This window comes from Eschscholzia californica, unplaced genomic scaffold (assembly GCF_041429995.1).
Source record: "Eschscholzia californica isolate CP2 unplaced genomic scaffold, dmEscCali1.0.p SCAF_5, whole genome shotgun sequence".
NCBI classification, from domain to species: domain Eukaryota; kingdom Viridiplantae; phylum Streptophyta; class Magnoliopsida; order Ranunculales; family Papaveraceae; genus Eschscholzia; species Eschscholzia californica.
The window spans coordinates 22374-45618 of NW_028238472.1; the positions used below are offsets into that span (position 1 = coordinate 22374).

The window sequence follows — 23245 nt, forward strand, 5'->3', positions numbered from 1 at the left end:
CCCAAAACCAACTCAGGCTCACTTACACATCAAACTGCTGCTGCTACCGTCTTGCCATTTGCGTTTGTAGACTCTTCATTTAACAGACAAGATGAAACACCAACATCAACCCCAAAATATCACTACCGCCAAGATATCAAAGCAAAGGTTCCCCAAAATATCACTACCGCCATGGGCTTCCTGGAGAATTACATCTAAGAGGCATGAAAGCAACAATCATCTTCCAGTACACGAAAAAGATGTCAGCAATATTTTATACCAAAATACTCCAGTTCATAAGATCCAAACCTAATCACAAATCCACAAAACCAAATTCATACAGCAGAACTACAATTCACAACTTAATTGTTTTTCATCCCATCTCAGGATCCCAAGAAATCGTTCAACGCAATACAAATTAAAAGCCCGATCTAGAACTGAAGGCCATGCTCCCTAGCTGCTTCAGCAAGGGCCTCAATGCGCCCATGATAAGGATAACCGCCACGATCAAAGGCAACCTTCACAATTCCTTTCTCCAAACAAGACTTGGCTATGACCTCACCCACCTTCTTTGCTACTTCCTAGTGTTTAACCAAAAAAAGAGAGAAGTTGCTCTGATTAGTAGCGAAGAAGTCCAAAAAGATTTGAACATAAAAAAGAGAGATAATAAGACCATCAATGGAACCTCTATTGAGTTGGTAGGCATTCTACCCCAGGGTGGAGAAAAATTTATCGAAAGAGAAACTCAAGTAAGACGGCGGCACTAAAAGTTAATTTTGTGGTTGTTGTTTGGCAACTTACAACTGTAGGTCCGGATGTGATATCTAACTCCTCGGATATTGGTTTCTGCATCGTTGAAGCTGAAGCAAGGGTATGCATCTTACTGTCATCTATCACCTGCACATATAAATGCTTGTTGGAGCGGAAAACACATAATCTTGGCCTCTCCGGTGTCCCTTCAACCTGATGTACCATAAAAAGAGAAGAAAAAAAAATACTAGTCTTAGATCAAAAACAGTTCAAACCAGATGAACGAAAAAGAAAAACAAGTAGAAGAATCTAAAATCACTGGAGCTCCAGGACAATAATGAAGACATGAAATGAGTAACTCATAGATAGAAGATATGAAAGAGAGACAGCAATTCTACTTAAGGGTGCTACCAAGATAAAGCTGTTTCTTCTCCGTTTCATTTGGTAATGGAGGAGAAAATAGTTAAGTAGCTGTTGAATGTCAGGTATGAGTTGGGTTGTCTAATACAGTTACTGATTGGTGGAATTTGAAAAACAAAACCACTTCCACTAAAATGAAGGTTTATCATCAAAGTAAATTAAAACCCTTTCTTGAATTCATCATGTCCTTAAGAAGATAGATAGATCTAAGGCACAAAAGTTGATTTGGGATATAAATCAGCATCATAAATCAATGGGTGGTGAGACATTCATAGTAAACTGAAATGTTTCATTTCCAATATCGGGTGTAATATAAGTGGCAACTAATAGAACTATTAGAAGAAGCATAAGTTAAGAACAAGCATAGAAATGTTAGCAATGATAGAGAGGCAAGCAAGCAAGCAGGCAGGCAGGTATACTAGAATTGATGGGGTAGGAGGAGCAAAAGCAACAAAATATGCCCTAAATTTGTGGGAAAGAAGACATTGAAGAGTTATTAGAGTAGAACAAGGTAGGTATATACCTTCTTACGAATACGAACATGACGAGCTTGTCTGTCTTCTCTCCTTGTTCTTACTTTAGCTTCGATTCGAATTCTCACTGCCCCTAATGGAGTTGAAGTTGAAACTAACCCTAATGTCGACCATGATGATGATACAGAAAGCAGCTTCTTTTGTGGGGTTGGACAAACAAATGTACTCTGTAATAATGCCGCCATTTTCAACTTCAACTCTCTCTCTCTCTCTTCCTTATCTGCTGTCCAAATTCCCTCCTCCCTTATCTCTTCTTCTTCTTCTTCTTTCCCTCCTCCGACTAGTTTATTTATTTATTATATAAAATCAGCCACCCACCCTGCGAGCGCCCGCCCCAATCCTCACTGGGCTTCTTTCGGCTTTATGGATTCACGTACATGTACGGAAATTTTAGCCACACTCACATACACTTGTATACACACTTTTTTTTTTTTTTAATATGGTGATGCAAAATGAAAAAAAAAAATGAATTTAACACAATTCAATAACGGATGGATTTGAATTGGGATTATTGGGGTATAAATAATGTAGTTGGGCTTTATACCATTGTCTTGTTGGGCTATAGGTCCGGTCTTGTTTCAGTTTGAGTGGTCAGTTATTGAGCTTATCACATCTTTGATAAGCTTTAACCTAGGGGTGGGAATTTTGCCCATAAGCCCGAACCCGCCCACGGGCACCCGAGCCCAACGAGGTCCATGGACGCCCGCGCCCGTCTCGGGCACAACCCGCCCAGCCCGCCAAATTTTGGTGGGCGGGCATGGGTTAAAACCTCTACCCGCGCACCCGCCCATGCCCGCACCCACTTAAGCTCACTCATTGATAACCAACCAAATTACATCAACTTTATGGGTTGATGAAGCCCAACCGTCCATATTGCTAGACTTAGTTGAGATGGTAAACAATATGTTTAAGGGCAATCACACGAACCCAATGCATTTCCAGTGGCCCAAGAGAATTCCTAGTTGAATACTGAAGTAGTCTTTGGCTTTGAGGGAACAAAAAGTGGGATAAGTTTTATTATATCTCATGAGAATTCTTCATTAGTTTTCAATGTGAGATTAAATTCCTAAAAGAAACAATACAAATAATGTCTAGTCTTAATCTCACATTGTCTCTTTAGAATCAGGAAAGGTGTTTGGAGATTTTATAAAAGGAGAGGAAAAAGTGATTTTTTCAAGTCATGAGATTACCCGCTACCCGCCCGCCCATACCCGAATTACCCGAGCTTCTTAATGGGCTTGGGCGGGTAATGGACAAGGCAAATTTTAAAATTGCCCGCCCGATTAACCCGCTTACCCTAATAGCCATTGAAATTTTGTGCCCGACCCGCCCAGCCCGATGCTTCAAGTGCCCATGGGCGCCCATACCCGCCCAATTCCCACCCCTACTTTAACCTATGCCTGTTTGAATAGCCTCAGTTAACCCTGTTTTTCTTTGATAAGAATCGATACGATCTTTATAAGGTTCCTCTTCTGAATGAAATTCAATGGGGTCCATAGAAACCATGTCTTCATCCATAGGATCCCAAGTGCCCGGATCAATCAAAAGTTTGGGGTTTCCACAAACTTATAACATTTGACTTTGCCTATTTACTATGCCAAAGTCACACACCACTTTCTTTCTTAATTGTGGCGGTGAACGTAATATCTCACCGAAAAATTACATTTTCTCTCTCTCTCTCCCTCTCTCTCTCTCTCTCTCTCTCTCTCTCTCTCTCTCTCTCTCTTTCTCTCTCTCTCTCTCTCTTCTTGTTTCTTTCCCCTTCTTACACTCAGAAGATTCGTCTTCGTCAATGACAAGATAGAGAGGCGAAATTTCGTTTATTTTACTTCATGAGAAAAATTTGACAATTTCCTCCTTCCCACGAACAAAATAATTTCCTCACACACACACACGGATAGGTATTGTTAGTGGGAAGAGTTTCTCGTCCATCCCTCCAACATATCTTGTTCGTTGGAAGAAACCCCTCCTGTGAAACCCTATGAAGTATGAACAAGTTCAAATTCTTCCATGAAAATGGGTTTTCAAAATTTTAACACGGATAGGTGATTTGTCTCTCATCAATTCTTATCTTCATAAGAAATGGGAGAGACTAACAGTGCAAGAACGGTTGAGGAAAAAAAAATCCAATTAGCATTCGACACCTCTTTTTTTTGTTTGAATCAAACTTCATTAATAGGCGAATAGGCCAATGAGAATTACATCATGAAGTTGAAAAACAAAAGACGCAACCAAAACAGACAAACAAGTCAAGTTTTGCCCACTTTGGGTGCCTCTAGAACTGCCTGATCTAACTAGTGGGATGCTTTTCTGGTACAGTTACCACGACCATTTGTGGGTAGTTTTATAACCGTTGCTTCTTTCACCTTCTTTCCTTCTTGTCGTCGACCGTCGGCGTGCAAATCTCAGCTCTGTGCCACTTCCTCTTCAGCCAGAATTTGGGTTGCAAATCGAGCCCCCGCCTCTCTGAATGAGATAACAATGAACTCCTCTTTGTATTGTGGTTGTACCTGGCCCATTATGAGTTCTTGTCTAGCATTGTTGGTGGTTTCTTCCAATACTTGCAGCAACTTGAGTCTTCTTCTACAAGTTGTTATGATGTGTCCCAAAAAACCACAACGTCTAAAGTTTACGGATTGAACTTCTTGGGATGAACTTTGGACTGTGACTGGTTCGGATTCATCGGCGGAGAGAGTTGTAAGTTGTTGAAGAAACTCCCAATGATTTTCTATGACCAAACACTCGATCCTAACTAAATACGAGAACAACAAAAAAGATCCTAACGATAAAAAAACAGGCGCTAAAGACCAATAAAGAAAATTACCTTTGGTTAAAAACGAAGAAAAAAATCCGACGAAGGGAAGACCCTTCGCCAGAGAGGCGATGAAATTCCCTGGAAGGTTTACTCTGGAGAAGTAGTTACGGAGAGAGAGAGAGGGATCGGAGAAAATGGAGAGTTGCTTGTAGCGACACCTCATTTTGCTGAGGCGTTCTTATATATAAAAAAAATCTGTATCATCTCCATATAAGAACACACTTTATCATAGGACACATCATGTATTAAGGTGTCTACTTACCATTTCTTCCTATCACCTTTAGATAAGGATAAGGTAGTGCATTCTTCATCTCATTTCGTTTCATCTTAATCACAGGCTAACAAGAAGAGAGAGTATTGAAGAAAGAGAAATTCTTCTAGTTAGACATGACTTTCTTTTTAATGTGTAAGACATTTATAGTTTATGGAAAAATGTTAAATATGTTCTTCTTAAAGAGAGAGAAGAAGTTGTAATTCATTTTTCATTGTTAAATTCATTTGCAAAATGCTCGTAAGGGATAAGGGCAAATCATTTTGAATGGAAAAGACGATTGTAAAAAGATACCCAATTGTCTAACGAACGCTAAGAGGGGTAGTCAATCGTGACTTTGGATGACATATCAAAATCCACCAATGTCCACCATTGACAAGGTTCAGAGAAAGGGTGTGCCATAGAGAAAAAATGGATTTCAAACGACAACACTAGCAGGCGGGCCTCTGCTTTTCTTTTCATTAACGAAACCTTCCCGTTATTTTATTAATGACATTGAAAGTCTGTGAACTTCTTCTCCGTGCCAACATTGATACCTTTATTATTTTCTGGTTAGCTGCCCCCTAATGAAAATATTAAGGATGACCCCATTGGTTTTTCCTATGCATTCTTCTTATCGGGAACTCCACCAGATTTCCGTGCTACACCCATTGAAAAAACCTCACAATGGTGAGATTGGGACTTAATGAGTCCGACCTAGGTCAGGGCTGTTTCATTGGACTGAATCCACTAGACTTCACCTGATATCCATGAAATCCGAATAGATTCTTTGAAAAGCTAGGTGGTAGTGTTTTTCTAATTCTGAAATCTGAACTAATTTAAACATGATTTATTGATTTATTGACAAAAGAAAAATCAAAGTTTTCAAGTAATTGGAAAAGAACACTTGTTTTGGGTATGGGGATGGGGGTAATGGGGCATGGGGGGGGTGTGAAATCTGCTGCTACTTACTTGTGCTAGTAAGAGCAAGTCCAATCCCAGTCTGTCTTAGGCCGAAAAAACCACTTTTTCACCTAAAATTATTGGCCTCAGCTCAGCCTCTAAAATTCAGCTCCAGCCCCAGCCTCTCTTGAGGCCGAAAATTTGTTCATGTGGGAAACGTGTGTGTGCACATTTAGTTGGTGTGCGAAGAACGTGTGTGATTTTATGTATATATAAAATACGTGTTTGAACTATTTTTCGAAAAAAAATATATTCGGAGACCGACATTTGGTGGGATGTATTTTAATTACTAATATTTATGTTTTTCTAGAATTAAAAAAAAAAAAATTAAAACTAATTAGAATTACAAAAAATGTATTTTGATTTTTAAGTTATTTATAATTTTTTAATTATTTTTAATTGTTTAAAAAAAAAAAAAACAAACAGATCTGGCCGTTGGATAAACCAACGGCCAGATCTGTCCCCCAAGTGACCGTTGGGGCCCCAACGGTCACTTGGGGCCTCCATTCAGTCGCCCCTAATGTTAGGGGCGACTGAATGAGGAGCCCCAACCTCCGCTCCAAGCGGCTGGGCTTGGAGCGGGGGGCTGAGGCCATAAATTTGAATTTATGGCCTCAGCCCCGCTGGGGTTGGACATGCTCTAAAATTCAGCCCCAGCCTCTCTTGAGGCCGAAAATTTGTTCATGTGGGAAACGCGTGTGTGCACATTTAGTTGGTGTGCGAAGAACGTGTGTGATTTTATGTATATATAAAATACGTGTTTGAACTATTTTTCGAAAAAAAATATATTCGGAGACCGACATTTGGTGGGATGTATTTTAATTACTAATATTTATGTTTTTCTAGAATTAAAAAAAAATTAAAACTAATTAGAATTACAAAAAATGTATTTTGATTTTTAAGTTATTTATAATTTTTTAATTATTTTTAATTGTTTAAAAAAAAAAAAAACAAACAGATCTGGCCGTTGGATAAACCAACGGCCAGATCTGTCCCCCAAGTGACCGTTGGGGCCCCAACGGTCACTTGGGGCCTCCATTCAGTCGCCCCTAATGTTAGGGGCGACTGAATGAGGAGCCCCAGCCTCCGCTCCAAGCGGCTGGACTTGGCGGCTTGGAGCGGGGGGCTGAGGCCATAAATTTGAATTTATGGCCTCAGCCCGGCTGGGGTTGGACATGCTCTAAGGGGGGTGTGGGTGGTGGGGGAAAGAGAAGGAGAGTGAGTTCTTTCTTCTGAGTGGGAGCACGAGGGTTCCACGTGAAATCCCATAACCCCAACTTTTGGATTCATTGGGGTTTGGGGACTCCTGATTTTGGACTTTGGAGTACAACCACAGGGCCACCCATACCTTACCATACCATACCATACCATACCATACCATACCCCTCAATTTCAATCTATACTCTATAATACTATAAAATCTTTCTTACCCATACTGAGAATCTAGACAACTATCTATCTTTTTTTTTTGTTGAAAGGAACTATCTATCTATCTTGTTTCCTCCAGAGCATTAGATTTGTTTTATTGTTCTTTTTATTTTTTTGATGAAAGGAGATTTGTTTTGTTGTTCATCAAACTATTATTATCCATCTGATCTGATGCCCAATATAGAAATACTAGTAGTATTTATTTCTTCTCACCGAAGCAAAAAAGAGGCCCAATTGGGAAGCTCTGTCTGTCATCATGCTTCTCTCTCTCTAATAATAATGTCGGTTGTTGTTCCCCTCCTCCCTGACTCCCTCCCCAATTGATGAAGAGGCTTTCTCTAGCTGTGTTCCTCTTTTCCCTCTTCCTTATACTAACTACTTACTGATCAACTCAATTCTGTTTTTCAAACAAACAAAAAAAAAAAGATGTCTTCTTCCAGGCCAAACCAGCATTCTTCATCAAGCAGTTCAAATAGATCAAAACACAGTGCTAGAATCATAGCTCAGACAAGCATAGATGCCAAGCTCCATGCTGAATACGACGAATCAGGTGGAAACTCTTTCGATTACTCCAGGTCTGTATCTGTAACTGCATCACCATCTCACCACCACCACCACCACCACCACCATGAAAAACAACAACAACAACCCAAGTCTTCTTCTGACACAGTCACCACCGCCTACCTCCAAAACATTCAAAAGGGTAAACAAATTCAACCCTTTGGTTGCTTGTTAGCCCTTGATGAGAAGACCTTCAAGGTCCTCGCTTACAGTGACAACGCCCCTGAAATGCTAACCATGGTTAACCATGCCGTCCCTACCGTAGGCGGCTGCGATGATGATCACCCTGTACTCGGTATAGGTACCGATGTCAGAACCATATTCACTTCCTCTACTGCCACCTCCTTGTACAAGGCCTTGGGTTTTGCTGAGGTTTCTCTCTTGAACCCTATTTTAGTTCACTGTAAAACTTCCGGCAAACCCTTTTATGCTATTGTTCATAGGGTTACCGGCGGCTTGATCGTCGATTTCGAACCCGTTAAGCCTTATGAAGTACCCATGACTACTGCTGCCGGTGCCCTTCAGTCTTATAAACTTGCTGCCAAAGCTATTGCTAGGTTACAATCTCTTCCTAGTGGTAGTATGGAACGTCTCTGTGATACTGTCGTTCAAGAGCTTTATCAACTCACTGGTTACGACCGAGTCATGGCTTATAAGTTTCACGATGATGATCACGGCGAGGTTGTTTCTGAGATTACCAAGCCTGGTCTTGAGCCTTACTTGGGTTTGCATTACCCGGCTACCGATATCCCTCAAGCTGCTCGCTTTCTCTTTATGAAGAACAGAATTCGTATTATCTGTGATTGTCGTGCCAAACATGTTAATGTCATTCAGGATGACAAGTTGCCGTTTGATCTCACCTTGTGTGGTTCCACACTCAGAGCTCCACACAGTTGCCACTTGCAATATATGGATAACATGGGTTCGGTTGCCTCTCTGGTAATGGCTGTTGTGATCAACGATACTGACGAGGAAGAAGATATGTCCGCTACACCAACACAGAAGAAGAAAAAACTATGGGGTCTCGTCGTGTGTCATCATACGACACCAAGGTTCGTTCCTTTCCCTCTTCGGTATGCATGTGAGTTTCTAATCCAAGTATTTGCCATCCATGTTCATAAGGAATTGGAATTAGAAAACCAGATAATAGAAAAGAACATTTTACGTACACAAACGCTCTTGTGTGATATGTTGATGAGAGATGCTCCGCTTGGCATTGTATCACAAAGTCCTAATATAATGGATCTCGTAAGATGTGATGGTGCAGTTTTGCTTTACAAAAACAAAATTTGGCGTCTCGGAATGACTCCAAGTGAGTTCCAGATACGCGATATAGCATCCTGGCTAGAGGAGTATCACATGGATTCCACAGGTCTGAGTACAGATAGTTTATATGATGCCGGTTTTCCCGGGGCCCTCTCGCTTGGTGATGCAGTTTGTGGGATGGCAGCGGTGAGAATAACCCCAAAAGATATGCTTTTCTGGTTTCGGTCACACACTGCTTCCGAGGTTCGATGGGGAGGTGCAAAACATGATCCTGGCGAGAAGGACGACGGGAGGAAGATGCACCCCAGATCATCGTTCAAGGCGTTCCTCGAAGTAGTTAAGACGAGAAGTTTACCATGGAAGGATTATGAGATGGATGCGATCCACTCTCTGCAGCTTATTCTTAGGAATGCTTTCAAAGACGGGGGTTCCGAGAATGAAAATACCACTGTGTTAATTCATTCCAAGCTCAATGATCTTAAGCTTGAAGGGGTGGAGGAGTTGGAAGCTGTGACAAATGAAATGGTCCGCTTGATTGAGACTGCTACGGTGCCAATTCTGGCGGTTGATGTTGATGGTCTTGTTAACGGGTGGAATACCAAAATTGCGGAATTGACTGGTCTGCCTGTGGATCAAGCGATTGGGATGCATCTGCTCAGACTTGTGGAAGAGTCTTCAGTTGATACAGTCAAAAGAATGCTGCACTTTGCACTGCAAGGTACCTAGAGACGATATTTTATTTTGTTTGAACTCCATATTTAACTATTTAAGTGTGCTTTTAAGTTCTTATATCCATTCAACATCAGTTTTGAGATGCATCAAGTGAGATAGAATTGTTCACCATATAGGCTTGCTACCAGATGGACTTTTAGAGAGTGCTGTATCTGTTACTTATTTAGTTTAATTTTGATCCTGTTGTTAGAAATAATTTTTCTATACCCTTGTCGTTTGATCAGGAAAAGAGGAGCAAAATGTTCAATTTGAGATGAAGACTTATGGTCCTCGGAAAGATCATGGGCCCGTGAACTTAGTTGTAAATGCTTGTTCAAGCAGGGACATTAGAGAGAATGTTGTTGGGGTCTGCTTTGTGGCACAAGATATGACCAGTCAAAAGACAGTCATGGATAAGTTTACCCGGATTGAAGGAGATTATAAAACGATTGTGCAGAATCCAAACCCACTAATACCCCCCATTTTTGGTACAGATGAATATGGATGGTGCTCTGAGTGGAATCCAGCAATAGCCAAGTTGTCCGGGTGGAAGCGGGACGAAGTGATGAATAAGATGCTCTTAGGAGAGGTTTTCGGAACCCATATGGCATGTTGTCGCTTCAAGAATCAAGAGGCCTTTGTGAATTTTGGAGTCATACTCAATAATGCTATGACAGGTGAGGAAACTGAGAAAGTTTCTTTTGGGTTTTTTGCACGGAATGGCAAGTATGTGGACTGTCTTCTCTCTGTGAGCAAAAAAGTGGACGCAGAGGGTATTGTCACTGGACTATTCTGCTTCCTGCAGATTGCCAGTCAAGAGCTGCAACAGGCACTTCATGTGCAACGTCTATCGGAACAAACTGCATTGAAAAGATTGAGGGCATTGTCTTATATAAAACGACAGATAAGAAATCCTCTTTCTGGGATTGTATTTTCTGGGAAAATGATAGAAGGTACTGAATTGGACGATGAGCAGGAGCAACTTCTCCAAACTAGCATGCACTGCCAACGTCAGCTCAATAAGATTCTTGACGACACAGATCTTGAGAGCATCATGGACGGGTAAGTTGCAATCCAGAAATTGGGCATTTTCTCGCATTCGGTCATATATTCCCCGCTTAACCCTTTGCGTATTTCTTAAATTCTTTAGGAGAGAAAGTACTCGAAATAGCCACACAATTTAAATAAATTTACCTATGCACAATTAAGCTGTAACATAATACAATCCGTTCTCTTTTGGCAGTTACTTGGATTTGGAAATGGTAGAGTTCACTTTCCAAGAAGTGTTAATTACGTCCATTAGTCAAGTTATGATTAAGAGTAGCGGAAAGGGTATCCGGATTACCAACAGTTCGTCCGAGGAGATCATGGCTGAAAGATTATATGGAGATCGTCTGCGACTTCAACAAATCCTGGCTGATTTCCTTTTGATCTCTGTGAACTTTACACCAAATGGAGGCCACCTTGGAATTGATGCTAAATTGACCAAAAATCAGCTAGGAAAAAGTGTTCATCTTGCTCATTTGGAGCTCAGGTACCACACACAACCTATCTGTTTTTTTTTTCTCATTCATGTTTGCTGGTTTGTTTCTGATGCTTTAATATTTGTAGGATAACACATACGGGAGGAGGGGTACCAGAGGAGTTGCTAAGCCAGATGTTTGAGAGCAACAACAACAGCAGTGAGACATCAAGTCTGTCGGATGAGGGGATCAGCCTTCTGGTGAGCAGAAAGCTGTTAAGGCTGATGGAGGGAAACGTGCAATATCTAAGAGAAGCAGGGCAGTCAACGTTCATCATATCGCTCGAGCTTGCTGTTTCAGCTCCCCACAAGATGCAGGACTCCACCAGCACTTCCCACGCCACTTAACGGAAAGTCCAGAATAAGCAAAGAAAAGGTACTTGGATTCTTCTTCTGCTGCTGCTGCTGCTGCTGCTGTTGTTGTCCTATGTGTTGTTTCAGTTCCTCTTTTTTAACTTTTATTTTGAACTAAACATAGGAAGCTTCTTCCATGGGAATGGTCAGTGTGTTCTGTTCTTTATCCCGGAAATGGTAGAGATGTAATTTGTCGGTTAAATGTCTTACTATGGTTTATTTCAATAATCAAAGGCATCTTCTGTTTATTCAATTACTTTTATACTGTCATTTGTTATCTTTCTTTTTCTATTTAACTGGTTATTGTGTCTTAAATCTTTTAGGGTTAAAATGCATTTATAGGGCGTGTTCATTCTCCTGGACTATCTGAGACGTCGAATTTACAAAAAAAAAAAACTTCACTATCCAAGAATATCTATTTTTTTACAGCCAATACCATCTAAAATTCACAGACAGAATCAAAAGCAAAGATAAAACGAAATCACCCCATGCCTCATATCTGAACAATCATTCTCTACTCTGTTTCTTCTTTTAGTTCTTTCTTTACCCACTTGGACACGTTTCCCATGAAAAATTAGGAATTCGCTAAGAAAAAACGACAAACTAGTTGAAAGAAAAGGAATGTAAAATTAGTTTAGTTGAGAAGGCGAGATTGAGAGGCGGAGGCCAGAGCCACTGCCTGTGCCCAGACCTTGAGCCGAGCCTTTACGTCTTTCGGGTCATCACCTGATTCATCAAATACCGTATAGTTTCTTAAGATACATTGTCCCATTAAGAAAACAAAAAAAGAAAGAATTGAACATCTACCATCCTGCTTACGGTTCGGCATTTATTATGTGTCACCAAAGTTATTCCACAAATTGAACTCTATATATATATAGAGAGATAGTTAAGTATAAGAAACTGACCAGGACTGGATATTCTCCAACTAGCAATGGCGGAACTTCCACTACTACTAGTACTAGCAGTAGTACTGCCAATGGTGGATCCAGCTGAAACTGAAATATGGCTACTTGTAGTTGACAAATCAACCTCGAACCCAAGTTCTCTGCAAGCTTTCACTTCCTCCGCGTCCATACTCATATACCTCCTCCCACCACTTGGCCTTGTCCATATCACCATATTATCATTATTACTACTATTCTGGTGATGACGAGCACCACCATCACCACCAGGTCCACCACCATTAGTACTTTTGTGCTGTTCTGAGATCTTGTTGTCGTCCATGATTTTCTTATTTTCGTTCCTAGCTTTCTCTAGAACAGTACTCATCCTTGAGCCCCCATTTCTTTTCTTCCTTGTGACAAGTCGATGATCAGCTTCATTTTCGCTGACGTACTCCTTTTCCACCATCCGCAGTTCTACTTCATTGTCAAGGTACCCATCTATTTCTTGGGTAAACGGTGATCTAGTCTTTCTTCCAGGAGGGGTAGCAGGGAGAGAATAATAACCCCCCTCATGTTCGTCTATATCGGAATCTGATGACAGTTCCTTCCGTGCTTTCTGGTATGTGTTTCCATCCTCATCGTCGGAGGATGCCTCCTCCATTGGCAATCTGTACAGCTGGTATATATTCATATCCTCCTCCTGATCCTGACCGTAGTACTCATCCAAATTGTCATACATGGAATAATCGCTCTTGCTAGTACATATAGATAGTCTAGACATGGTGTAGGGGAGACTTTGATGTTGTTGATCACGATCATGTTCATCCTCAGCAGCATAGTAGTCGTCTCCGTCCTGGTCATCGTCGTGCATGATGATGGCGTTATGATCAGAAGCCATGTCGATCGTCAAGTTCCTCTGGTGTCCTGTAACGGATTATGTTCAACTACACTGCCATACATATAATGTTTTTGATTTACGTTAAATTCCTAAAATGACCCTTTGCTTTCCTTCTTTTTTCGCGCTCTCCTATAAGTGATCAACTATCATATGCCTCCGGGTTAGCGCTCCCAATCTCATGTCGGTAATTACATCACCTGGAAGAGATATTAATTGAATAAAGGTTTAGGTGGGCAACTTTAATCACCTGGAATAAATCAAATTAGTGGGAAATTAATAAGAAACCAACCCAACTACCTCATTAGAAAAACAAAACAAATGCTGCCTTAGTCTTTCCAAACAAACAAACAAACAAACAATGGAAAGCACAATCAAACTGGGTCCCAAATCTTCGGACGACACATGCCTGCTCCTATCACATGCCACCACTAGTGATTTTTCTTTCTTTTTGTTTTTAAATTTTGATATCTTTTCAAAATTGAGATTCAACATACCATTGTAGATGGAAATGGGAAGGAAAGCCTTTGTAGTTCCTAGGAGACTAATTTTGGTCTTGATTCCCTTTTTGATATTCACTTTTTTAATTATGGTGTCTCCATAATACCTCAATCCCAGTGAATCAAGGTAAAAGGAAAACACAGACACCATCCATAATCAGCAAAATAGAAACCACAAATCTCAGCCAAATCTGGTCAATAACACAAAGTGGTTTTGCTTATTGAACCGAAGCTTCTAACCCCTAGCTTAGATCCCACCTAATGTGGCGACTCCGTGTGTATTATTATCTAAGGTGCCTCAGATTTTCCTAAATTTTAAAATATCTAATGCTGAGCTCAGGGTATTAACAGGTGTTAAATAGTAACGTTGTTTGAAAATACCAACCACGGAGATAACGTTTCTTTCTCATACCATATTTATTGATTTTAGTCGTAATCTTGAATTGAACTAATAAATAATCAAAAATCTGGATATCTTTCACATATTAAACTCCAAATTAATAGTCTATTTACAAACGAAGTATGAGACGGATTTTGTATATTTGTCAGTCCGACTACAAACGTGGCTTTACTTAGCAATTAAGAAAAGAACCTTCCTAGTATAAACACTCATAATATATAAATAACCAAGTGAACCCAGTAATTGAATAGAGAAACTAATATTGACTGAATCTATAGACAAACATAGTAGAAAAATATCTAGCCAACTGATTTCAAGGGTTATAACTGTAACTATCACAAGAATATCCTGGAATTTCAGCACGAATTGCAGTTCCTGCAGGAAATATAATTGAAGGCGCACACGAGTACATGATCAAGCCAGTTCCCATTGGCATTATCTATGCGTTATATTGTAATTTATGTTTTAATTCATGGGCATAATATCATCAGGTTTCGAGCAACCACTGCTACAAAGTAAACTGAAATATTACCTGTACTTGAACCTCTAAAGTCTTTAGATACTCCATTGCCTCATCAAGCTTTAAAATTTTAGACCACCTTATAACAGCACAAATCTTGAGTTAGCATCAAAAGATAAACTCTAGAGGAAACCTACGTTATCAAATGAGACAGTTGACACGAAATGGAACAATAATAGCCTACTATTTTGCTCTTAGGCATAAGTTCTTGTATTCCTCGCATCTTCTTGTTTATTTTATACCGTTATCTCTGCAAGTAAAATGTCCAATAAATGAAGCAGTGATAGCTTAAGTGGACAAACAAAGCTATAACTGCAGAAAGAATAAACTGTGAAATGACGTTGTCGGTTTGACGAGGTCATGAAACTGCAATCACCCGCCTGTCACCAGTAATCCCCACAAGAACACAAACCAGCTGAGAATTTGTGAAACCGATTGATATCCCTGACGACTATCTCCCTACCAAAAATCTCGGAAGCAAACTTCATAACTGTATGACAATCACCACAAGTTCTTAAGTTCTTCTTTATCCTAATTGGTGCACCAGCCGGCAGGGCCAGTAGCCCAAATGCCAGAGCTAGTTTCTCACTGTGGTACCATAAGCTCTTCTCCTTGTATTCCTCCAAGTCATTAACCGCAAACTCTGTCTCTGCAACATATCCTTTCTCTTTCACTAACTCCCCAATTTTCCCAACCATCTCGTAGATCTTGTCTTTCCAGGGATGTGATTTATCATGCACTGTGAATACATAAGTTTTGTTCTGAATGTCAATCCAGCTACACCCAGGTTCCTTTCTCACCCCATTCAACCCCATCCTTTTCCTTATTTCATGAGCTTCTTCCGTCATTCCATTACGTGTATATATATTGGAAAGAAGTACATAATTCCCAGGATTATCTGGCTCCATTTTGAAAAGTCTTTCTGCGACCTCTCTAGCCATCTCAATATTACCATATTTCCTGCAAGCTCCAAGCAAGGCTCCCCAGACCGACACGTCTGGCTCAACTGGCATAGATCCAATGAACATCTTTGCTTCTTCCAACTTACCCGCTCGACCAAGCAGATCAACCATGCAGGCGTAGTGTTCCGACCCAGGGTTCATCCCATGCACTTGACTCATTGAGTCGTAGTACTTTAAACCTTCTTCAAGGCGTCCGGTATGACTACAAGCCGAAAGAACACATACAAAAGTAATATAATCAGGTTCAATCCCCATAACCAGCATTTTCTCAAACAATTCAATCACTTGGTCTCCGCAGCCATGTTGTTGACATGCTGCTATCATAGCTGTCCAACAAACAACATTACGATCTTCGACCTCTTCAAACACGCTTCTGGCGTCAACCAAACTCCCACATTTAGCATACATCGTTATCAATGAGCTTCCGACACATGAATTCCACATAAAGCCACTTTTAATTATCTGATCATGAATCAACTTCCCTTGATCCAATGATGCAAGATGAGCCGAAGCATGCAAGACAGTTGAAAGGGATGCCTCGTCAGGCAATATTCCTTCACTTCTCATGATCCAAAAGTAATTGCAAGCTTCTTCAAAACAGTTATTTTGTGCCCATCCCATTGCCATCACGTTCCATGTAACAACATCTTTATCTGCTATGGTACGAAACAACTTCACAGCATCTTCAAAACAACCACATTTACTATACATATCAATCAGAGAGTTCTTCACATAAGCCAAGGCTACTAGACCGTGTTTAATGACCACACCATGTATCTGCCTACCGAAAGAGGAGCTACCCATGTTGGCAGACGAACTCAACACACTAGAGAAACTCACTTGGTCAGGGGTTACGGAGATATCCTTAAGAATCTCGACGAAAACACCAATGGCCTGTTCATAGAGCTTGTTTTGAGTAAACCCAACGACCAACGAATTCCAAGAGACAAGATTTCTGTCAGGCATTTCATCAAACACTATCTTAGCCGAATCCATATTGGAACATTTTGCATACATATCAATCATAGAACTACCCACAAAGATATCTGATTGATACCCATGTTTAAAAACAAGAGAATGAATCTGTTGGCCATGAAAAATGTTAATGGTTTCGGCACAAGCGGGTAAGATTGAAGAGAAAGTGAAGTGATTTGGGTAGAGTCCTGTTTTTCTCATTTGATTGAAATGGTTCAAGGCTTGAGTTGGGTTGTGAGTTCGAGAGAAATGTGTGATAAGGGAAGTCCAAGTGATGATATTTTTAGATAGAGGATTGGTGATGTTTGAGAAAAGGAGGAGGCTTTGATTGGGTTGGCCAGAAATGGCGTATAAGTTGATGAGGTGATTGAGGAGGAAAGGGAGATGGGAGTAGTTGTTAGTAATGATTTGAGCATGTATTTGGGAAGCATGTTTGATGTTCTTGGTGTGGGTGGTGGAATTGAGAAGATTGTTGAGATAAGTAGGAGAGATACTAGCAGTCAAAGAGTGATGGTTGGATTCATGAAAGAATCTTAGGAATTGAAAATGAATGATAGAGTTTGAAGGCCAAACAGCTTTCATAATACTTAAAACAGACTAGTATTTATTATTATGAACTAACTACCCCAGTTTTATGATGATGAATGAAGTAAAAAAAACAGAGACCAACAAACTATTTGAAGTCTTCCTCTGTAATAACGGGATGTTATGAAAGATTGGTATGTGCTCGGGCTGCTTTGGTCCATGGGCCTTACCTCCCCCAACTAGTCTTAGGTGTTGTTTGTTTTTACAAAATTTCAGATCTGAAATCTGAATTGAGATCCAATTCAGATTTCAGATGTTTGTTTTTTTTATTTGACAAATTCTGAAATATTGGCTGACTGAACTAGACATCTGAATTGACTGAATTTTCACACAGTTATTTCAGACTTTAAAACAAGTCTGAAAAATAAACCCAGCTGCTGAAAAGTAGCAAATGACAAATATAACCCCGCAAAACTCGAAAATTACTCTATCCTCATCTTCTTCATTTCACCACCACCACTGCAACCACTAACACCACCACGCCACCACTGGACCACCACCAACCACAACACCAACACCAACCACACCACAGATCACAACAAAGAAACCAAGACCACACAGTGAAGGTCTCAACCACACCCTAACCACCACCACAACACACCATCAGGACAGTATGATGGGCTTTATGAACCCTCGCCGTGCACCACCACCAGCACATGAAGGGGTCGTTTACCCTCACCAGATCTGGTGAGGTTTAACTTGTTCGAAACCCCGTGAGATCCGACGACTATCTAGCTTTCGTTTATCTTCGGCTAGAGAGAGAGAGAGAGCAAAAACAAATACTATACCATTCCATCATCAATGGGGCGGTACCAATCGTTTTGATGAACTAGGGTTTTGGTGTTAGTCGGTTTTGGTATTAGTCGATTGATGAACTAGGGTTTTGGTATTAGTCGGTTTTGGTATTAGTCGATTGATGAACTAGGGTTTTGGTGGCTGCTTGTGAAAGATGACATGAGAGAGAAGGAGAAAGTGAAGTAGGGTTTTGGTGAACCCGGTTGGGAAAGAAAACAGGAGAGAGAAGGAGAAAGTCAAAAAAGATAAAGTGAAGATAGGGTTTCCTCTTTTTTTTCCTTTAAATATAATTGGGGGTATAAAAGTAATTTTCTTAATTAAGATATTATGATTCAGATATGGAAAAACAAACATCTTACTTGCTAATTAATTCAACCAATTCAGATTCAGCCAATTCTTTTCAGCCAATTCAGATTCAGCTAATTCAGATTCAGACATTTAAAAAAAACAAACAACACCTTAGGCTGGTTTGGTCCATGGGCATTACCTCACCCAACTAGTCTTAGGCTGGTTTGGTCCATGGGCATTACCTCACCCAACTAGTCTTAGGCTGGTGTGGTCCATGGGCCTTACTTCACCCAACTAGTCTTAGGATTATCTCACTCCCAAAAAAAAATAGTGTAATGAGGACGCATCACAAATTAACCAATGGACGGTTTTACGTTATCTTAACAAGAAAATTTAATAAAAAATTCAAATTTTGGGTTTTCAGTCCAAAAATCTACCCCTAAACACACATTTAGTCCACCATAATATTAATATAGGATTTTAAGCCAAAATAATAATTATAATAGATATTTAGTCCAACTTAGTTAAAGTATGTTTATATGTCAATGTTATAGTGTTTTTCTGTTTATCGATTCTTGTTTTGTTTCATAAATTACCTGTTATTTATTGTTAAAGTTTCATACTTTATTTCATTTTTTCATACTTTATTTCATTTTTCTTTATATGTGTCATACATAACACATTATGTATCAACAATGTTACTTCAAAACGAAAAAGGACTAAAAACTCATTTTCTGAAAAAATTGGACCTTAAACCCTTTTTGAACTTTATTTTGGACTTAAAACTCACATACCCTAAAAAATTATACAATTTTATGTTTTGGTGAAAAATAAGCACTCAATTTTTCTTAAGTGCTGTTTGTTTTTTAAAATTTTCAGATCTGAAATCTGAATTGGAATCCAATTCAGATTTCAGATGTTTGTTTTTGCTTTTAAGTAAATCTGAAATTTTATCTGAATTTATGACATGTCTGAATTGGCTGAATAGAGGTCAATACATTTCAGACTTCAAAACAAGTCTGAAATGTGATTCCAAGATCTGAAAATTCGCCAAAGACGTATATACCCCTGCTAAATTTTAAAAAAACCTAGTTTTACCTAGTCAGACTACCACCACCACGAGTCAGACCACTACCACGAGTCAGACCACTACCACGAAAGCCAGACCACCACCACAAAAGCCAGACCACCACCACCACAAACCAAACTACCATCACCACCACCATAAACCACCACCAAAGTCAGACCACCACCACCACCACCACCACCACAACAGAGAAACAGGCCAAACTACCACTACCACCACCAACACCACCATAAACCACCACCACAAACCACCACCACAAACCACCACCGTCACAACACCGACACCACCACACACCACAACCACCACATACTACGGCCACAACAACAAATAACACCACCTTTCATCTGTCTTTCATTTCGCCCCTCTTTATTCTTCTTCTCTACAACTTTATAAATGGCTTCTTCCAAAACCCTAACCGATTTCTTCACCCCTTGTAAGGGTTTGAAAGTTTATGAAACCCTAGCTTCTTTATCATCCGGCAGGAGGGTAGGAGAGAGATCCGGCGAGAGGATTAGAGAGACAAAACTCCAGCGAGAGGGTTAGAGAGAGAAATCTGGCGAGAAGGTTAGAGAGAGAAATCCGGCGAGAGACTTTAGGTGGGAGGTTTTATTTTGAAAGAAGAAAGAGATAGAAACCCTAGTTATTAGGTTTCTACCTTTTTATTCAGTCAATATATTAAAAAGGGGTACAAAAGTCAAATCTCAATTCAGACTTAATAACTCAGATTAAAAAAACAAACAACTAATTGGGACCAATTCAGATTCAGCAAATTCAGATTCCGGAAATTCAGATTCAGATAAAAAATAAAAACAAACAACACCTTAGTCTTTAGTTTTCTAGATATTTTCTTACTTTGCCAAAACTTGCATCAATTTTTTAGAAGTGTAAGGATAAATTCAACCACTTAGTAAGTCCATACTATTCCTCTAAATTAGTAGATATTGTTATCTCTATTATTGGTGACATGGGTCCTTGCTTTCTGGATCATATGTATTGTATAATAATTTATGGGTTATTTTCCTAATATATATTTTTTTAACTCTCCTCTCTCTAAAAAAAAAAATCCTTTTTGTTCCTCTCACTCTCTCTAAACAGATTTAGAGAGAGAGAAAGGAGGAGGTTCACCAGATATGTTCGACCAGAGCTTCCTTCTGGTCGAACAGATCTGGTGAGCCACCTCTCTCTAGATCTGCTTAGAGAGAGGAGAACAAAAGGAATTTTTATTTTTTTAGAGAGAGAGAGTAGAGTTTAAAAAAAAATATTTCTTTTTTATGTTTGAAGGAGTCATCTGAAATTTTTTGATAAAGTTAGTAGCTAGGCAGGAAGCTGGTCACAAAATTAGGGGCTATTAGGAAAATAACTCATATAGATTAGTAAATCAAAAGAAGTTTCTATGGGCGTGTTTAGTCTATATAAATTAAACAAAGTGGTTTTTTTTTTTTTTTTTTTTTGATGAAGAATTAAACAAAGTGGTTAACTTAAGAAAGTAAGAATTGAAGTCGGTTTTGAATAAGGCCAAATGTGGGGTTTAGATATTCATGAATGATGAAACCATATTAACAAAAAAACGTGGAATAGGGGGTTGCGAATCACATTGAGCTGGTCATGATGAGTAACAACAGAGTGTAAAGTTGGGGGGACCGATAACAGAGTGTCTGTCGGTCGGTACTATTTATTGGGTGGAGAAAGAAAGAAAGAAAGAAAGATGCTATATCTCTTTCACTGTACCCACACCCACACCCACACCCACACCCACATTAGTTTATAAGTTATTCGAAATTAGTAAGTAATGATACTATATAGCTTGTTGTAGTAGTAGACTAGTATATAAAAAGAGGAAAGAGGAGGAGGAGGAAATTAATACATCTTCTTGTATTGGTGTACAACAAACAAGCCAGGCCAGCTAGCAATTAAAAATCTCTCTATATAGTCTATATATACTATCTTGTGCTTGTTGCTGCTGCTGCTATAGTAAGTATCATTCATCCATTCATTTAGAAACCAAAAGGAAAGATGAGTACTGCAACTTTTGTAGATATATTGTTGGCTATTATCCTTCCCCCACTTGGAGTTTTCCTCAGATTCGGATGCCAGGTATAATTAACCTTCTCTCTTCTTCTTTTTTTCCCCCCCTCAAGAACCAAAAGGAGCTAGAGATTATAATTAACTACATAACATAAGATGATGATGAATAATTAAGCTATATATGTGCAGGTTGAGTTCTGGATATGTTTGATCTTAACGATTCTTGGGTACATACCTGGTATTAATTTGGTTACTAGAAGTTGTCGTTTTTTCTTTCTTGTCATCATCAAATATCCACAACTTCACAATCTAATAAGTTGTCTTAATTTGCAGAGATAAACATCTGTCCAATTCTAATAAATCAACATTGGGATCAGGAAAAAATAGGAGTTTGCTTGTTGTTGCATGTTTGTTATGTTCCCTAGGTTGATCAAGTTTGAATTCACATCAAGTACAACTATGCATCAGGTTCTATACATGCAGGTTTCTGGCTCCGACGCGCCACCCTCTTCTTAAGTTCAGAACTAGTCCAATATATAGTGCCATTCACGTAAACAGAACGACAATTCAACTCACTATATGAGGTGGGAGTTGGTCGAGGCTTCTCCATCTGTTATTATTACTGGTTTCTCCGACTCTAGTCCCTAAAACTGTTAGCACCTCACAAGCATTATTCTTTTGGTAGTAATTATCCTCCTCTCGTTGAGTAATGACCGAGATACGGAGAAAGAAACAAACAACACCTTAGGCTGGTTTGGTCCATGGGCATTACCTCACCCAACTAGTCTTAGGCTGGTTTGGTCCATGGGCATTACCTCACCCAACTAGTCTTAGGCTGGTGTGGTCCATGGGCCTTACTTCACCCAACTAGTCTTAGGATTATCTCACTCCCAAAAAAAAATAGTGTAATGAGGACGCATCACAAATTAACCAATGGACGGTTTTACGTTATCTTAACAAGAAAATTTAATAAAAAATTCAAATTTTGGGTTTTCAGTCCAAAAATCTACCCCTAAACACACATTTAGTCCACCATAATATTAATATAGGATTTTAAGCCAAAATAATAATTATAATAGATATTTAGTCCAACTTAGTTAAAGTATGTTTATATGTCAATGTTATAGTGTTTTTCTGTTTATCGATTCTTGTTTTGTTTCATAAATTACCTGTTATTTATTGTTAAAGTTTCATACTTTATTTCATTTTTTCATACTTTATTTCATTTTTCTTTATATGTGTCATACATAACACATTATGTATCAACAATGTTACTTCAAAACGAAAAAGGACTAAAAACTCATTTTCTGAAAAAATTGGACCTTAAACCCTTTTTGAACTTTATTTTGGACTTAAAACTCACATACCCTAAAAAATTATACAATTTTATGTTTTGGTGAAAAATAAGCACTCAATTTTTCTTAAGTGCTGTTTGTTTTTTAAAATTTTCAGATCTGAAATCTGAATTGGAATCCAATTCAGATTTCAGATGTTTGTTTTTGCTTTTAAGTAAATCTGAAATTTTATCTGAATTTATGACATGTCTGAATTGGCTGAATAGAGGTCAATACATTTCAGACTTCAAAACAAGTCTGAAATGTGATTCCAAGATCTGAAAATTCGCCAAAGACGTATATACCCCTGCTAAATTTTAAAAAAACCTAGTTTTACCTAGTCAGACTACCACCACCACGAGTCAGACCACTACCACGAGTCAGACCACTACCACGAAAGCCAGACCACCACCACAAAAGCCAGACCACCACCACCACAA

General features: G+C 39.3%; 3 protein-coding genes and 1 pseudogene across 9 annotated transcripts; 2 read left to right on the forward strand and 2 right to left on the reverse strand.

Moving 5' to 3' along the window:
* Positions 1-227: 227 nt before the first annotated feature.
* Positions 228-1964, reverse strand: LOC147535821 (large ribosomal subunit protein uL18c-like). Its single transcript, XM_086638778.1, has 3 exons — positions 1673-1964; positions 781-942; positions 228-560 (listed from the first exon to the last, which is right to left on the reverse strand). The coding sequence occupies exons 1-3, from the start codon at positions 1865-1867 to the stop codon at positions 411-413; spliced, it is 507 nt and encodes a 168-aa protein (XP_086494904.1). The 5' UTR covers positions 1868-1964; the 3' UTR covers positions 228-410.
* A 4931-nt stretch (positions 1965-6895) lies between these two features.
* On the forward strand, positions 6896-11805 carry PHYA (phytochrome A). Its single transcript, XM_086638774.1, has 5 exons — positions 6896-7180; positions 7263-9683; positions 9922-10738; positions 10920-11210; positions 11288-11805. Exons 2-5 carry the CDS (start codon positions 7565-7567, stop codon positions 11544-11546), a joined length of 3486 nt encoding a protein of 1161 aa, XP_086494900.1. The 5' UTR covers positions 6896-7180; positions 7263-7564; the 3' UTR covers positions 11547-11805.
* Positions 11806-11931: 126 nt separating this feature from the next.
* Positions 11932-17376, reverse strand: LOC147535823 (uncharacterized). Of its 6 annotated transcripts, XM_086638777.1 has the most exons (5): positions 14939-17238; positions 14773-14833; positions 13492-13534; positions 12461-13437; positions 11932-12278 (listed from the first exon to the last, which is right to left on the reverse strand). In XM_086638777.1, the coding sequence occupies exons 4-5, from the start codon at positions 13335-13337 to the stop codon at positions 12187-12189; spliced, it is 969 nt and encodes a 322-aa protein (XP_086494903.1). In that variant the 5' UTR covers positions 13338-13437; positions 13492-13534; positions 14773-14833; positions 14939-17238; the 3' UTR covers positions 11932-12186. The 6 variants fall into 6 exon arrangements, 3 of the variants coding, with proteins under 3 accessions (XP_086494903.1, XP_086494902.1, XP_086494901.1); XM_086638776.1 differs by having other exon boundaries at positions 12461-13534; positions 14767-14833; positions 14939-17376; XR_015224834.1 differs by lacking the exon at positions 11932-12278 and having other exon boundaries at positions 12838-13437; positions 14939-17355.
* A 3881-nt stretch (positions 17377-21257) lies between these two features.
* LOC147535824 (hydrophobic protein RCI2A pseudogene) lies at positions 21258-21810 on the forward strand (annotated as a pseudogene). The gene is made up of 2 exons (XR_015225136.1): positions 21258-21540; positions 21661-21810. The product of XR_015225136.1 is annotated as a hydrophobic protein RCI2A pseudogene (transcript).
* Positions 21811-23245: the final 1435 nt, after the last annotated feature.